This window comes from Seriola lalandi, unplaced genomic scaffold (genome assembly GCF_002814215.2).
Source record: "Seriola lalandi dorsalis isolate HSWRI2012SDOR001 ecotype SW California unplaced genomic scaffold, Sedor1 jcf7180002053559, whole genome shotgun sequence".
In the NCBI taxonomy this organism is placed as follows: Eukaryota; Metazoa; Chordata; class Actinopteri; order Carangiformes; family Carangidae; genus Seriola; species Seriola lalandi.
Window position 1 is genome coordinate 239341 of NW_019524112.1, and position 18446 is coordinate 257786.

General features: G+C 40.5%; 1 protein-coding gene across 3 annotated transcripts; it reads left to right on the forward strand.

Moving 5' to 3' along the window:
* Positions 1-675: 675 nt before the first annotated feature.
* LOC111651283 (3',5'-cyclic-AMP phosphodiesterase 4C-like) lies at positions 676-14951 on the forward strand. Of its 3 annotated transcripts, none has more exons than XM_087172652.1 (17): positions 676-831; positions 1844-2664; positions 3582-3716; positions 4970-5097; positions 5205-5387; positions 5548-5587; positions 5736-5806; positions 6454-6616; positions 7084-7177; positions 7276-7433; positions 8554-8652; positions 8786-8950; positions 9793-9892; positions 9995-10149; positions 11105-11227; positions 11348-11530; positions 12809-14951. In XM_087172652.1, exons 2-17 carry the CDS (start codon positions 2623-2625, stop codon positions 13769-13771), a joined length of 2802 nt encoding a protein of 933 aa, XP_087028778.1. In that variant the 5' UTR covers positions 676-831; positions 1844-2622; the 3' UTR covers positions 13772-14951. The 3 variants fall into 3 exon arrangements, with proteins under 3 accessions (XP_087028778.1, XP_087028777.1, XP_087028776.1); XM_087172651.1 differs by having other exon boundaries at positions 1844-2262; positions 2406-2664; positions 9793-10149; XM_087172650.1 differs by having other exon boundaries at positions 9793-10149.
* The last annotated feature ends 3495 nt before the right edge of the window (positions 14952-18446 follow it).

Here is an 18446-nt window from a genome sequence, read left to right on the forward strand (position 1 = left end):
AAATGATTGTTAGTTGCGATCTTATTGTTTGTTATTGAAGGAGTAAATTCATGAAGTGCAGCTTAAGCACAAAAAAATATGGATTGTTCTCCAAACTGTACAAGATTTGAAAATAAATAGAGTAGCATGATGATGCCTGTTTTAGGGTTTAAAATGGATAAATGTATTGTATGTCCTTGAATGACTGTAAAAGGACATAGTCAATAGGAGTGGGAGAAAAAAGGAGAGTGAGTAACAGACATGATTCCTTATTGTGATTTTTTTTTTTTTTTTTTTTTTTTATATGAGCAGCGTGTGCCAATAAAAATCTGCTATGTGTGTGGGTGAGTATGATGGAGAGAACTGACGCCTGACTATTGAAGCAGAGAATCGGCATGTGGCTGCCAATAAGAGAAAAACATAAAAGGCATTGCCAGAGAGAGAGAGAGAGAGAGAGAGAGAGAAAGCAGGGGTACCGATGGAGAGAGGAGGAGCGGAGGCTGTTGTATGGGATTAATGGACACACTGTGCGTCTGTGCGGGAGGAGGAAGGGAAGGGGAGGGGAGGGGAGGGGAGATGGGCTTCTCCACGAAGGCTGTGCTGGTGGTGGTGGTGGGGGGTGGCTGGGGGAGACCACTGTGGCAGGGGAGAGGGAGAGGAGAGTCAGGGAGGGAGGGAAGCTGGTGAAGCCGCGGATATTCACGGAGACGCCAAGTGTTTTTTTCTCTCGCTGTGGTGACACACTGCTGGTCTGCAGAGAGACAGAGGGAACGGGAAGACAGAGGGGGAAGCAGACAAGTGAAAGCAAGACGAGGCCCAGCCCATCTTGCCATTGATCTTGAGGCGATCAAGGTGAGTGTGTTTTTATTCTTACATGCTGCAGCCTGACTGTGTATGTGTACATGTGTGTATGTCTGACATGTCTTGCAGTGGGTCTGCAGACAGGCGTGATGGCAGGGCAGTCCTCATATATTCATGGTTTCAGTGTGTGTTTTGAAATACATATATTTGGGTGTTTTGTAACAGAAGAGCAGACTGCTAGTTGAGCTGCATATTGATGCATTGCTGCTTGGTTTTATAAGCTGTATCTGTAGTGGAGGTGGTACTGGTTGCAGCCATGGTGTGTGTGTGTGTGTGTGTGTGTGTGTGTGTGTATGTGCTCAAATTTCTCAATGTCTGTGCATATATATGTCACTGTGTCACTATGCATTTGTTGATTTCTCTGCACAGACCTGTTTTGACTCTGCAAATCTGTGCAGACTCTATAGTGTGAAAGTCCATTCATTGAGTGGGTGTGTTCTTGGTGACCCTGGTAAAAGTCGTCTCCACCACTATCTGTCTGTGTACCAGCTCAATCAGAAACACTCTGATATGCTGAATCTGTCCTATCCAATGGAATTAGGTCAGCTCGGACTGCTTGGAGTAATTATATAACATCAGAGAGCTTTGGTGTTGCAGTATCTGCTCAGAATTAGCCAAACTGAAGGTACAGCTCCTGCAGGGCCACGACAGCCAAAATATTTTGTCAGTTTTTGATTCATTTATCAATCGACCAACCATTCGTTTGGATATTTGTTAAGAAATTGGGATTTTTATTAGCATTTCATTGGTTCTCATGCATGATCTTTGCATCGTGGAAAACAATTGGCATTTGTTCCAAAATATATCTCCAAGGTGGTTTGTGTTACTAAAGCGGTATTTTATAGGATTTTCTTACATTTGATGATGCATGAGATGAATTCATTACATGAAAACAGGACAGTCAGTTCTAAAATGAGGGAGGTAAGATGACTCAGAGAAAAATTAGCTGACGATTTTTTTAATTCCTGATCATACTAACTCTTAATTTCTGTTTTCTTAAAAGGAACCTACACCGATGAGGAAACACTGAGACCGATTCAAGGATGGATCCTGGCCAATCTAACCTGGAGTTTTGACATCTGGACTTCTCAGATGAGTCTACTGTATTCAACACTCCTCCACATGCACAATTTGGATCCATATTACCAAGCAGACAATGGAAAACTGATCTGAGACAGCAAATTCTCCCATAATCCATCTGGATTTTGGATTTTCTTAATTGTTGGGAAATTTCATTCATGTGGGATCAAGTTTACAACTGGGAAACGTCATGCGAACAGCACTCCAGGTCGGATGATTGTCTTTCTTCAGCACCGTCATGAATTCTGACCAGGATATCCCATTGGCTTGTCTAGCCAAAGGAAGACGACATGCAGACAGACTTATTTTTTCCCAGAAACTTGTGGCTTACACTGAAATGGAGTGAGACTTTAGATTTTTCTTTCTTCCACCTTTGGCTTGTAAAAAAAAAAAAAAAAAACAGCAGATCCAAACAAAGGTCATTAACCTCACACTGAACCTGGAGCCTCTGACTGGCACATAAATGCACCTTTACTGTTTTGCAGCAGGAGGACGTCCGGTTTCAGCCTTCTGAGGTGCGGACAGAGCGTGAGCGAGGCGGTTGGCTGGCTAAGTCAGCTCCAATGGGGGCCGGTTGTGACCCGGTCTGACCCTGGTTTGACCTTGCAGTGACCTTTGACCTCTCCGGTCCTGGCTCTCCACCTGCTCTGCTGCCTGGGTTCGGGAACGCTCCGCCCTGGGGCGCAGAACGAGCCAATCAGAATGAAGAAGAGCCGCAGCGTGCTGTCGGTGACTGGAGAAGAGGTGAGCGTATAAACAACCAGGGATATACGTGAGAAAACCTGCCAACTTCATCACTTGTTACAGGGAGAGTAGATACGAGGCAGAGCAGACTGACAGACTCCACTCTGTGTGTGTGTGTGTGTGTGTGTGTGTGTTTTCTTGAACGTCTACCATGACGTACAAACCTCATGACTTTCACACATCCAAGCTCCCTTTGTTCTTGTCGTCAGATTCTGTGAATGCACTCAAAAGTCAGAGTGGACAGTTTGTCTCCTCCTGCCCTCACTCACACTGAGTGAACCATTCAGTCTGTCACAGTCTCTATGTTAAGGAGCTATTTTCTTTTAAAGGTAACGTCTTGGCTGAAGGACACAACACTATGCATTATTCAAGTGCTCTTTTATTGATTATGCTGAGCGGGTGTCCATACATTTGTGAATGTGTTTATACTGTATGCATGTATCTGTGTGTGTATGTGTGTGGATGTGAGCGTCTTTCCACATCTGGGTCTGGACGACATCAAACGCAGCATGGAAGCAACACGGCACTGTTGCCTAGCAACTGCTACCATTCCCCCAGTGTTTTGTTGCTACGGTACTGCAGTGCAGATCAGCCTCCAAGAGCTCAGTCTGTAGAGGCCTTATCCCAGAAACACACACACGCATGCATGTAGCCGAACACACACACACATACATCGATAATTTATGGTCTTTGTTTTTGTGGAAATTTCTTCACTCATCAGAATTTAAAGATGACAAATCAACATGGTTTGGTAAATGTGCAAAAATGACAAGAGTAAATGACATGTCCTTTTAAATTTGATCCCTAAATACAGTGTGTGTATATACAAAGAAAAAATGTTCTTTTATCCTCTGAGGATATATCTCTCTCGCTCCATTTCCCTGTTTTCCTCATCTGCCCTCTCTCCTGTCTCACAGGGCAATGACACAGACATAACAGGTGCTGGGGAGAAGGCGGAGTCATCTCGCTACAGCCGATCCTATACGTCTGGGGCCACGCTGGGGGCTGAGCTACGCAGAGGGAGGAGCAGAAGACTCTCATCTAGTCTCCAGGTATTGAAAGGAAGCTTGGGCGCATTAAGCAGGTTGGGGGCTGTGGGGCAAAAATGAGCCATGGGCCCCTGTTGACAGCCACCTTTCCTGTTTGTGCTCAAAGTGAACAGACACATGTCAACGCAACATGGACAGTACTTTACTGAATATTACAGCTAACCATTTTGAAAACTATGTTACTGTGTTTTACAAATTTTCCCAACATTGCACTGATCTACTGGTTTTTCTTAGTTTCTATTATATTAACTCTTACTTGATAAATGCAGTCTGTGTTTCACATGCAGTATTTAACCATGCAACAGTAATGCAACACTGTAAACATTGTATACAATATGATAGATTAAAGCTGTATACTTATAGATCTTAACGAATAGATCAAATGACTGAATGTGAAAGGAGTCCCCTCGTAGAAAACGGAGCTTCACCTACTTTCGCTCATTGTTTCGGTTTCACAGCCTCCATTCGTTCTGTTTTGTTTCAGCTCATTGAAGCTGTTCATTACCTATGATAAGCAGCCTGTACACTACAAGCCCTGCACCAAAGAGCAGACAAAGTTTGTAGCTAGCTGGTGAATATAGTGGAACATTTAGCTTCTGAAGACGTATTTACCTTAAGAGTTGGAGAAGTCCAAAACAAAGCTGAAAAAAGAGGAAATATTACTTTTGAATAATACAGGTGGACAAGAAACGTGATACCAAATGAATGATAATGTTGCTCCGTCTCAGCTTGATCTGTAAAAAGGGAATTGTTTGCTAACATGCAACTTTATAATGTCATGATATATCAGTGTTGTGTTTACAGCTTGTTAGGCTGCCCTTTAAATGGGGAAAAAAAAACAGTCATTTCAACTTTAAGGTCACTTTATCCGACCAAACAAGCTGTAAACAAGCTGAAGAAGCTGCCTCCAAGTGGCCAAAAATAAAAATCAATTGATCAAATCAATCAAAGTTTTTATACAGTGGCTACCTGGAACTACATTTAAGCTATAAAACTTAAGTGAATGTATTTGAAAATGTGCAAAAAACATTGGCTAGACTGGAGTTACAGCAGTGCATAATGAATACATTTTTATAATGATAATTACCTTAAACCAGATCATAGTGAACCTGGACCTTTTGTGGCAGTTGCTTGCTTTGGTCATACTCCAGGCTTGTATGGAAGAGAGACTGAGTGTAAAAGCTGCTCTGAACACCTGCAAAGTGACCGGTGTCCACTATCCTCTATAATACAAACCTTACCTGCTAACTCTGCAGGTGCCCTGCTGGCTCCGCCCTCGGGATCGCACCCGTTCACCAGAGGTCCTGAGCAATGTGTCACGTCCCACAACTCTTCCTCTCCGGATCCCACCACGCATCTCCATTACGCAGGCAGATACTGACAGGTTGACACACAATTAAACCTTTCTTCATTCTCCCGATTTCACCTTACAGTAAAACTCTGCTGGATGTTTCATTTCTGTCCTCTACAATCACCACTCTCCTCTTCCAGTTATGAAGCAGAAAATGGCGTTTCACCAGGTCACACCCCTCTGGGCTCGCAGAGTCCAGCCCTCACCCTGCACACCTCCTTCCCCCAGGGCCAGAGAAGAGAGTCCTTCCTCTACCGCTCCGACTCGGACTACGACATGTCACCCAAGACGGTCTCACGTAACTCCTCCCTCGCCAGCGAAGGGTGAGGCTCAGGAGGAAAGGACTGAAAGAATGAGTGGGAGGGGGAGGGGAAGTATGTGTGTGTGCACTGAAATGTTGATATTTTCATGAGAAATATTCCTGTCACCTCTGACTCCCCGTTTCTTTTTTCCAACTCTTTCAACTGTCACTCCTCCTCATAGGCACACAGGAGAGGACTTCATTGTCACACCTTTTGCTCAAGTGAGTTTACTTTAGAGATAAGTCATTTGTCTAGATAAATGGACATATATATATTGTGTAAAAAGTTTCATGCTACTCTCAGTAAATGATTTTGATATTTCTGTATAATCCAATCCTGATGTCTCATGACACGGTTTGATGATTTTAGGTACTGGCCAGTTTGCGATCAGTACGGAGCAACTTCACCATCCTTGCCAACGTCTCCACACCAACAGTCAAGTCAGTACCAATTATTATTGCCCTGAAATGTCCCACTAATGCACAATATGATAGTATGTTGTCCTTTGTGTAAACGGTCAAAGAGGAAGTTCAGACTTCATAAATCAGACTAATAACAATCTACTTAATACAGCATATGACCTTAAAATGCCACTACTGACATACTCATTTTAAGACTACAGTAGCATCATCAGGTGACTCATACAGTCTGGGACAGTAGTCATACAGTACTACAGTGCACTCGTTCTCAGCACCACCAAACTCAAAACACCTGCTTCTACCCACAGTCCCCTGCAGCTGCAGAAAGGTGGACTTGACATTGACATTAAATGCAGATTATTATTCCCATCTCAAACATTCTTACATGTCATACTGAATGAAGAAATGAAAAGAAATCAAACATGCAGAGAGAAACTTGTGTGTTGTATCTTCTATGCAGCCTCTGTTCAATTCAATTCAATATAACTTTGTTTATCCCTTAAATAAAGTCAAAGCCCATATACTTGAAAAAATATATGGAACTGGCAACAGACACATAAATAAATAACTATAAATACCTTTAAACAAACAATATAAAATGATAGACAAAGTTATGAGGCTGCTGTGAACTTCTCCTTGCTGGTCTAACTAACCACTGTGTTTTTTAGGAGGTCTCCTCTGGGTGGAGTGTGCGTCAGTCCCAGGGCGACGCTATCAGACCAGCAGTACCAGCAGCTCGCCCTGGACACGCTGGAGGAACTGGACTGGTGCTTGGACCAGCTGGAGACCATTCAGACACATCGCTCTGTCAGCGAAATGGCTTCCAACAAGGTACACAAGGATCAGACTGCATTTCCTTTATGCCTCAGTATGCGTTTTGACACTTTTTATACAATTAAAAAGTATTACATATATTTATCAGTTAGTTGTAATGACTTCCTGTCATTTTTAATTAATTCATCGTTCAACTGTGAAACATTTACATATGTCAAAATTTTTGAATAACAAAATTTGAGTTTAAATAAACATAAAATTATTGACTAAAATGTTTGTCTTCTACATATTAGCTATAGTTTTTTAATGGTCAAATACTTGTTGTATATAGTTATAGGCCTCTACTGTAAATGCATGTTTACCAGGGACATGTACCACCTTTCTATCAGCACTTTGACCAGTGCAACTTTAAACCTTGGGACTTACTTAATACCCCAAAACAAACTACAGTATATTAAATATTAGCTCTAGGTCTTTACTGAAAACTGACAGATTGCTTCTGTTTCGTTCTCTTTCCAACACAGTTTAAGAGAATGCTGAACAGAGAGCTGTCCCACCTGTCAGAGATGAGTCGCTCTGGTAACCAGGTGTCTGAATACATCTCCAGCACCTTCCTGGGTGAGTGGGACCAGAATCTGGTCTCTGTCCAAACCATATTTATGACCTTTAACAATAAATCCTTACGCGTGTGTTTGTGTTTTCCCATCAATCTGTAGACAAGCAGAATGAGGTGGAAATTCCGTCTCCAACCCTGAAAGACAAACCTATGAGTCACATCAGCGGAGTGAGGAAACTGTCTCACAGCTCCAGCCTCTCCAGCACATCAATGCCTCGCTTCGGTGTCAACACAGACCACGAGGACGAGCTTGCCAAGGTCTTGTTGTCTGTCTGGTGTTCTCTGACTCACATAAAATAAGTTACACAATCCCTGTTCAGATGTTCTTTGAACATTTGATTCTTTCCCAGTAAACAGTTTTATTCAAAAGCTTCTTTGTCTCCTCCAAGCAGTACAGAGCACAGTACAAGTGTCCTCTGTACTTCTTAAAAAACATAATAGAATATCATCATACATTAGGTTATAATTATTTTACTGAAAAGGCCTCTCAATAACACATTGTGCAAACATTAGTTAAGTTCATGTCTGCATCACATACAGAAGGAAATTCTCACTGAATCTTTTATTATGCCTCTGTCTGCCTGTTAGAGCTCGGCGCCTCATTGTTTAATTTCATCCAGTCTGTAGAACCAAATGTTTGGAGAGCCCACAGTAGGATGGAGAACCGTCTCTTAGCTCTGCATCTTCATGAAGCAGCGAATGAGTCAGATGAGACCGTTCCAGATACAAATATAAATGATTTATGGTTTTTCATTGTAAGTAACAGAGGCTGCAGATATTCCCAGTACATCTCTGGACACCCTGTCACTTAGACTGAATGATCAAGGTTATTTTTAGTGACATGAAAGAGATGTGCGCTTTGTGGTCACTGTTATTTTCATTATCGAATAATATGACTATTATTAAGTTAAGGTGTTAAGTTTACTATGATTGAACACTATGAATACAGTAAATATTCATACTTAGAAGCTGGAATCAGTGATTTTTTTTTTTCTTATCAAATAATTAACAAATGGTTTTAGATATAAAGTAGTGATCAGCTGGTTCAACGTATGGATAGGTGTCATTGGTTGTTTGTTTTTTTTCAGTTTAATCATATGGGATTCTGACATTATGCCTGATGGTTAAAATTGATTTATTATTTCTCCCTGTGTTTAATTCTTCTGTAAATTGAAATGTCTTGAAACCCTCTGAACACCTGATGGACCCAACTCTGCTTGTGATGCTTTCAAAATAAATCCATCCTATGTTTTAGAAGACGTGCGTAAGCTCTTAATGAAGCTTTCAGTGTGTTTGGGATGTTGTGATTTGTAGAATATTTTTGTTTTTGTGACTCATCACTTAATTTATGTTTATTGTGTCTGTGCTGTTTAACCAGGAGCTGGAGGATCTGGACAAGTGGAGCTTTAACATATTCAGAGTAGCAGAATTCTCCAACAACAGACCCCTCAGCTGCATCATGTACACCATCTTCCAGGTAAACAAAACGAGTGCGAGTGTGAGTGCGTGGCGTCCTTCTCACCTGCAGCGTTCGCGTGTTTGCTGCCGATGTGCACGATGTACTCCCGGTGGAGTGTGTGTGAAGTTCTGACTCCTCTCCTCTTCCTCAGGAGCGCGAGTTGCTGAAGACGTTTCGTATCCCGGTCGACACCTTTGTCACTTATGTGATGACCCTCGAGGACCATTACCATGGAAACGTAGCGTACCACAACAGCCTCCATGCTGCAGATGTCACCCAGTCCACACACGTCCTCCTCTCCACACCTGCTCTTGATGTATGTAGACATGCACTGTCTTTGTCTCACACACACACTTCATGGTTCCAGCTTCCAGGATGAGCTGCTTTTCCTTTATAATTATTTTATTTTTCATCATTCTGAGTTCCACTTTTAATACTTTAAGTACATTTTTTTTCAAGGCGGGACTTGTAATGTGGAGTTTAATTTGTAAAAGACTTGGAATGAAGTCATTTTTATTGTGCGGTATTGGTACTTATTATTTTCTACAAGCACGTGCACGTGCACACACACACACACACACACACACACACAGGTTTGCGACAGATCTGGCCTCCCTCCCTGCCCAGGTCAGTCATGGGAAAATTTCTTATTATTCTGTCTCGGATTGACAAAAATACACCTCCTTTATAGAATACAATGAAGTGCAGCACAATAGAAATTTATTATCAAACCAAAGCTGGAAAATTATTCATGGCCTCACCACAACACAGCCATAAATGTTTAAAGACAAGAAGTCACATGGAAAAAGAACATGAGAATCAAGGATGACTGTTGAGGCGTTCAGTTAAACATTCACAAACCCTCAAACACCTTTTTTATTACAGTAAAACAACAAGGTAAAAAACTACATTACATGGTGACATTAATAACATGCAAAACATGATCCGGTTATTGTTTATTTTCACATGTAAGGACACTAGACACAAAAATTAAACAAAAGGAGGAGGCAGAACACAAAATCAAAACAAGAAGGAGTTTGAATTCTGTTTCAACGACAGAGTAATTGTCTTGCAAATAGTATTTTTTACAATCAGGTTTTAATTTTATATTGTAACACAGATAATCATTCCTCTCCTGCCACATCCTGTCCCGTGCAGGCCGTCTTCACCGACCTGGAGATCCTCGCCGCTCTGTTCGCTGCAGCTATCCATGATGTGGACCACCCTGGAGTTTCCAATCAGTTCCTCATCAACACCAGTGAGTCCAGACACACACGCACACACACAGTAAAAACGCGTGTAGGTATTTGCACCTATCAGTTTTCACACCCTTTCCTCTGTCCCTCCTCTCTGTGCTCAGACTCAGAGCTGGCGCTCATGTATAACGATGAGTCAGTTTTGGAGAACCATCATCTCGCCGTGGGCTTCAAGCTTCTGCACCAGGAAAACTGTGACATTTTCCAAAACCTCACCAAGAGACAGCGCCAGAGCCTTCGCAAGCTTGTCATCGACATGGTGAGGAGCTCCTTTACCACGACTTGCACAACACCAATGAAAGTGTAAACAAACACTTCTTTAACTCCTGCGTTACTTTTGGTTTGTTAGCTGTGGTCCCTCTGTGGCGTCTTTTCATTGCTCTCACTTATCATTTGATGGTGGTAGATTTGTCTTAATAGTTTTAGCTGCTGTTAGGTTGTTTTCAGGTGCCAGTTTATGTCTCTAGGGTTTAATCTCATTTATTTCTCTATTCAAGCTTGTGCAGCTGCATTTTGTTTAATTCTGATCTTCTGAATATTTTGCGCTCTTTGTTTTTTGCTGTTATAACACTATAATGCTTTTGAGTTTCTTTTGATTAGCTTTTCACTATCACTGATAGGATCCTCCATAAACTCACCATTTTCTGACCTTTTTTGGGCATATTTCACATGCTTTATTTCTGCATTTTTGTGCTTTGTTCCTCTCTCTGTTTGGAAGTGAATGGGGCTACATTTCAAAAAGGTTCAGGATTTAGCAACATTTATTGGTTGTTTTGTAACTGTCAGTCAGTCTTGACAAAGTAGATTAGCTGAGTTTTGAGGTTAACGCTTTATGACCTCTGATTGTTGTTTATTTAATGCTACGGAGAAATATTGATTGATTTGAATCAGTTTTTTCCAGGGGCTTTAAATTCAAGCTAAAACCAAAATAAAATCAAAAATATTTTTCTCTGTAGCTGTTCAGAAACCTTTTTTAACACTGGTCTCTCTTTTTAATCTCTGGTCTCACTGAGTCTCTACAATAATGCAATAATTAATGAAAGTGCTTTTAACAGGAGCAGGTCTATAAAACAGTAGATTTTGAGAGGCAGCTACTGTTTTAAAACTAAAAGTTAACTGAATCTGAATGTACTCACATCACATACTGCCCCTATTTTCAACTTAAAAATGTTTGCTTTAATCCTAGTTTTGTCTTTCTCTCCGTCTGTCTACAGGTGCTGGCCACAGACATGTCCAAACACATGACCCTGCTGGCTGATCTGAAGACCATGGTGGAGACCAAGAAGGTGACGAGTTCTGGTGTGCTCCTCCTGGACCACTACACAGAACGAATACAGGTAACCTGTCATCTGCACAAGCCAGTTCGGTGCTTCACACAGTCGAGAGTCACTTTCTACGTCACGGTCGAGCCTGTAAACTAAGAACGTCTCATGAAATCTATTGTTGCATGTGTGTAGGTATTGAGGAACATGGTGCACTGTGCAGACCTGAGCAACCCCACCAAGACGTTACCGTTGTACAGACAGTGGACGGAGAGGATCATGGAGGAGTTTTTCCGACAGGGTGACAAAGAGCGAGAGAGGGGGATGGAGATCAGCGCCATGTGTGACAAACACACTGCGTCTGTGGAGAAGAGCCAGGTAACGTTTGATCTCATCCTCCTCTTTAAATGTCTCTTTGTTAATACAGTTCATCTAAAAAGATGAATGGTCATCTTTGCTGTGTCAGTGCGAAGTTGTGTAATGTCGCAGTGGTTGGGGAAATCGCAAATTTCATGGTGATGATCATGTGAAATGACACCACACAGGAAGACGGCGCCAGCAAAGAGGAACAGTGATTCTCACCAACACTGAGCTTTTTCCTGAAAACACCATAAACTGCATCTTCAAAAAGTGCAATTTGAGTTGAGTCAACACTTCGTTCAAACTCTAACTTGTTGAGTGCAGTGAAACAGTATGAAGGGTTGTAGCATATAAGCAACACATTTCCAAATTTAAACAAAAGCTGCTGAAAAGCAAAACCTCGATTTGAACCTGCAGAAACTGTTTACTGCTACATCTTGGTATTAATTAGACAGTTGGCATCAACTAATTAAAAAGTGTTTAAGTGTTTTTTTTTATAAATTAGTTTAATCATTTGTTCATATCACTAATGGTTGTAAACACATCTGTAAAACTTTTAATTTAAATCAGTTGACATTTACACTAAATCTTCTGTAGCGTGTATAACTCAAACTCTTGATTTTACTTGATCAATAATGCTGATGGAGCCTTTAAAAAAGATATTTGTCAGTTGAATCCATGTTTCTATTTATTTTGTTTTGCATTGGTGCAGGAAAGAGACAAACTTGGCAGTACACAATTTTCATTGTCCCCCAACAGAAACAGAAACAAAAAAACTTTTCATAAATCTGGCAGGAAAATTACTTCTGGAATAACTTATGATAAACTCTGGCAATGATTAATGTTTTGTTAAATTTTGGATACATGTATGACGAATGCATTTCTGTTTCAACGTCCAGCTGGCAGTGGCCACGGTCAGATCCCCCTCTTGATCTCCATGAAGTTAAACAGTGACATCTTCCCGTGTCAAGTTTGTGGTTAATGATTCTGTGCTTGGTTAAAAATCTTTTTGTTTTGAGATAATCTGCCAGTTGGACTTCCCTGTGCTTTAAAGGAATAGTTCGACTTCATCCTCTTTCTTGCTGACAGTTAGCTTAGCTTAGCATAAAGACCTTAAACAGAGGGAAACAGCTGGAATGTACTCAAATACTGTACTACTGTATTTATTATGTTAAAATCACCCCACCTCCACTGGAGAAATAAATCCAGTCCAAATTAACTAAAGGAAGCAAATAAGTGTAGAACTATTCCTTTCCTATCCAAAGTCTTAACTACGTGCTTCTCCTTCTTCTCCAGGTGGGTTTCATCGACTACATCGTCCACCCGCTGTGGGAGACGTGGGCCGACCTGGTGCACCCAGACGCCCAGGAGCTGCTGGACACGCTGGAGGAGAACAGGGAGTGGTACCTGAACACCATGCCCCAGTCTCCCTCACCTCCCCCGGACAGGCACCACCAGCATGACCGCTTCCAGTTCGAAATCACCCTGGAGGACCTGGAGCACAACAACCACAACCACGTGCACCTGAGGAACAGCGGCGACGGCAGCGATGCGGACGGAACGCAGGACAACCAGGCGGAGCCTAACGGCGAGGAGCAGAACCACACAGAAACTGAGAAAGAGGAAGACGAGGAGAATCACAACAGCAAACAGAACGGAGTCCAGGACCAAGAGGAGGAGGAGGAGGTGAGAGAAGAAGAAGAAGAAGAGGAGGTGCAGGAGAACTCAGCACATGAGGAACAGGAAGAAGAAGAGGGAGGGCAGACCGATGAAATAGAAAAAGAAGAGGAAGTTAATGATGTAGTGGAAGATGACCAAAATCAGGAGGAGGAGGAGGCTGGCGAAGAAGGTGGAGAAAATGAGGAGGTAAAGGAAGATGAAGGTGAGGAAAACATAGAGAAAGAAGAGACAGAAGGGGAAAAAGACGGAGAGAAAGAAGAGACAGAAGGGGAAATAGACGGAGAAAAACAAGGTGAGGGGGAAGAGGAAACTGAAAATGAGGAGGCTGAAGTGGAGGAAAACAGGGAAGAGGAGTTGGAGGAGAATGCAGAGGAGGAGACAGAGGAAAATATTGAACCAGAGGAGGGTGAGAATGAGGCGAAAGAAGAAGAAGAAGAGGCAGAAGTGGAGGATAAAGCTGAGGAAGAGGAGGGAGAAACTGAAGAAAATGTAGAAGATGAAGAAGAGGAAGGAGAATTGGAAGAAGCAGAAGAGGAGGAGGAGGCGCCAGCTGAGGAAGAAGAGGAAGAGGAAAGTTAGTTGGGTGTAAAATCACAAATAAACCGAGTCAGTGAGGAAAATTTAAGAAGAGACAAAGACGTGCATAAGGAAATGCAGAGAGGCTTCGACAGTCAGCAGTATGACGGAGGAGGATAAAGAGATGAAGACGACGTGCTCTGTGACCTGCTCAGATACAGACGTCCTAAACGAACTTCACAGCTCACAGACCGACAGTAGAGCAGCGGACACAAAAACAAAAACCTTCCCGGGAACAAACAGGTTGTTATAGCGTCTTGATCAACTGGTAATGATAGAAAGACTAGAGTCTTCATCGCCAAGTATCTGTACATCCATCACTGCCGTCGGGGATAAACTGGGGCCGATGATTAAAAAGGAGGGGGGGGGGGGCTGTTTTATCGACCTTTTGTAGCTCCTGAAATCTGAGAAAAAAACCCTGAATACATGCAAATAATTGCGTGCCTGTTTCTCGGTCTCATGGATTATTACCCATCGTCAATGTAACACACACACACACACACACACACACAGTGACTCATTAGACTCAAGAAACACTGTTTAAAGAATGTCGACTTCCTCTGTTTGTCAGAAAAGAGAAAAAAAAATGCAAAAAAAAAAAAGTCTGGAAAGTGTAGTCTGTCGTCTTATATTTACTACAAAAACTTTCCACTCGTAAGCAGGATGCTGAGAACACACCGCCGGGCTCTGGTCTAGGAACAGTTCAATGTCCTCACATACTAACCTTAAAGCAACAATGCTGGATTTCTGAAACCACTTCTGAACAATAGCTGGACCGTTTTTCTCAAAGTGGAAACATTCACAGTCCAGCTCAAAAGGCTGACTTGTTGTACGTGTCGATGTCGGTCCCTGTTTAAATAAATAAATAAAAAGAAAACACCCAGTATTCATCCAGTTACAGCAGCGTCACCTCTTGGATTCCCGGGTGAATTGTGCCAAACTGTCCCACGACCAGCACTGAGCAATTCAGCCGTCCTCCAACCAGGACGGCTACTCGTCCATGAAGCAATGAACTGTGGGACCAGGCTAACGGGTGTGTGATGGTCTTCCACAAGTCCCTTTTTTTTTTGTTTGTTTTTGTAAAAATGGTATTTGGCACTTTATCTAACACCCCTGTTACATATATGTACATAATAAACATGTATTTTAATCTGCTGATGTCATAATAAATATGATCAATGAAGTTAATGGATGGTGTTTTCAGTTACAAGCAACTTTCCTCTAGTAGTAGTTTTTTTGGAAACACTTTACACTCAGTTGGCAGTTTATTAGGAACACCCAGCTAAAACTAATGAAGTCTGACGCATTATAAACTGCCAACTGAGTGTATTTTATCTGTCAATAATTTCCTTCCTTAGTGCTGTAGCTGGAACAATTGATTGACATCAATTCACTCTTCAATTTTCAAGCAAAAAAGCTCCAAATTCTTTGTTTCCAGCTTCTCAAATATGAGAGTATTTGTTTTTTTAAAATCTTGTATTACTGTCTGTGTTTTTGTTTTAGATTATCGGTGGACAAATAGAGCAATATGAAGGCCTCACTGTACAGTCTGGGGAATTGTTACAGGTATTTAACAAAAACATTTCACAATCGATTATCAGAATGATAATTCCTCCAATTCACAGTGTTGTCTTTAGAGCTGAAATGATTTGTCTAATAATCTCATAGAGTCAGATTAATCCATCTAAAAAAAAGAAATCTAGTTTATGTGAATATTTGCAGATTTTCTTAGTCTTCTATGATGGTAAACTGAATATATTTGTTGGTCAAATAAAAACTGCAAAAATTCTGAGAAAACTTGGGATTTAGGAAATTATGAAGGACATTTTTCACAATTTTCGGACATGTCATGAACTAAATGATTAATTGAGAAAATAATCGGCAGATTCATCAATTATGAAAATAATACAGTTGCAGCATGGGTTCTATATCACTATAGACTGAAGTATAATTGAGGGTCAGTTGAGGGCGATATTTCAGGGTGATTATATTTACAGAAAAAATGAGATGATTTGGTGAGACAGAATTTGAGACTATCCGATAATATCAGATTTCTCATTTATTGATGAGCAACAGACTGCTGAACTGACAGGCAGGAGGCAGACGAGCATTCAAAGAAAAGAGATTGGCCTTAAATCCTCTGACAGTTTGTTTTGACAGTTATAGATGCTCATAAAGCTTCACAGCATAAGACGAGTGATCGGGAAACACTGATCTGGTCACATTAATAAACAGAGACTTGGTAAGAATCAACAGAGGCCTCATCGAACCGCAACTTTCACAAAACTTACATTCATTTAGAAAAAAGCCGCAAAATAAATAAGACCAAAGCGAATTAAGATACAGAAGAAATGTACTGCAATGACAGGAAACAGGCAGAGTACAACACAACAGACGTTTCTGAGGGACACAAAAAAAGATGAACACGCTACTAATTAGTAAAACGGAACTAACAGGTGAAGTAATATCAGAAACGCACAATCATCTTATTAAAACTAAAGCATGACTTTCTTTGCTTGTTCTTGTAAAAATTAACATTGTGTTAAAGTTGCAGTGTTTCGGTATTTGCATCTTTACTTGAAAAATGTCTCCTCATTTGCTCATGCTTATTTATTTGCAGCATTTAGAGTTGTTTTCTAAATGTTGCCTATGATTTGTGAAAGATCTTTCCTTCATTTATTTTTTAAGTAAGCAGTGCTATTTAGCCTTCGTACAAATGAGCACTCTGATGTCACCTTTTATGAAAAAAGGCTAAATTCAAAATACAATAATCAGCTTGTGTAAAATGTGACACCGTTACATGTTTCATTCATCTCCCACCTAAAAGCAGAAAATGTCAACTTGAAACAACTTAAATCCACGCAAATACAAACTGTTTAAGACACACAGTCCTTCAGGCAGCCATGTCGTGCAGAACTTAATTAAAATAAATACATATTCAAGAATATTTCAAGCTCAAGGCACTTTGGGAATTTTGAATGTCACATGTGCATAAAAGCAAATAAATACTTTCATATGTAACCACATATGAAATTCACATGTATCCAGCTACATGCCAACACATGCATGGACTCTACAAACAGGCAGCAGTCACAAAAACAGCAGTAAGACAAAAGCAGAATACTGAACCCTGAAACATGTACAATCAGGGATGTACCAAACCCACCTGACATGTTCACACCTGTACCTTCTGATGTATGAAGTAGAGTTTGCCCATCTTTTTAGAGTAATATGTCTTTCTGAGATTACATCTTGCATCATGCATGCTGTAAATTATGAAATGATGCAGAAAAGTCATATGTCTGTTAATACAGACTTCATATTTGGTTGTTGTGGTGGTTGTTTACCTCATGATGATTGACTCCAGGTGTGTGTCGCTTGTTTCCCACCTTTTTGTAGATCTTTTCTCTCTTTGGCTCCACTTTACTATCTGTCCTCAAAATCTAGGTTTGAGTTCCTGCGCAGTTTTTTACATCCATGTGTCTGAAGTTTTCATTTGCCAATCAAAAAGGTCCAGTCCGGGAAGTTGTCGATCTCTCCCGTCTCGCTCAGCTGTTGATCGCCGTGTGTCAGTGTCAGCTTGTAGCGTAGACGAACTTTACGCTGAAGAAAAAAATTTTTTTTTTATTGAGGTAAATGTCTTACTGTACTATGACTTCTTTAATGCCTTACTATACTCTGACATTTTATACTTTACTATATCATGACTTCCCAGGCCTGGGGCCTGTATGGAGTTTGCATGTTCTCCCTGTGCCTGAGTGGGTTCTCTCCGGGTACTCCGGCTTCCTCCCACAGTCCAAAGACACATTACGTTTATTGGAGACTCTAATGCCTTACTCTACTATGACATTTTTATTCCTTACTATACTATACTATGATGTTTTTATGCCGTAGTACACTGTGATATTTTTATGACTTTTTATGCCTTAGCATAATATGACTTTATTATGCCTGAATATAGAACTTTTTTTATGCCATACTATACTAAATCGTTTTTATGACTTTTTATGCCTTATTATACTATGACGTTTTTATGACTTTTTATGCCTTACTATACTATGTCGTTTTTATGACCTTTTATGCCTTATTATACTATGTCGTTTTTACGACCTTTTATGCCTTATTATACTATGACATTTTAATTACTTTTTATGCCTCATTATACTATGACTTTTCATGCCTAAAAAGATTGTGGCGTTTTCATGACTTTTAATGCCTTTACTATGACGTTATGACTTTTTATGCCTTACTATACTATTACTTTTTATGACTTAAAATATTGTGGCGTTTTCATGACTTTTAATGCCTTACTATACCATGTTGTTTTTAAAGACTTTTTATGCCTTACTTTACTATGTCGTTTTTAAGACTTTTTATGTCTCACTGTATTATGACTTTTTATGCCTCAATATACTATGTTGTTTTTATGCCTTACTATACTATGACTTTTTATGTCTCACTGTATTATGACTTTTTATGCCTCAATATACTATGTTGTTTTTATGCCTTACTATACTATGACTTTTTATGTCTCACTGTACTATGACTTTTTATGCCTTACTATACTATGTCATTTTTATGACTTTTAAGGCCTCACTATACAATGACGTTTTTATGACTTTTTATGCCTTACTATACTATGACTTTTTTATGACTTTTAATGCCTTATTATACTATG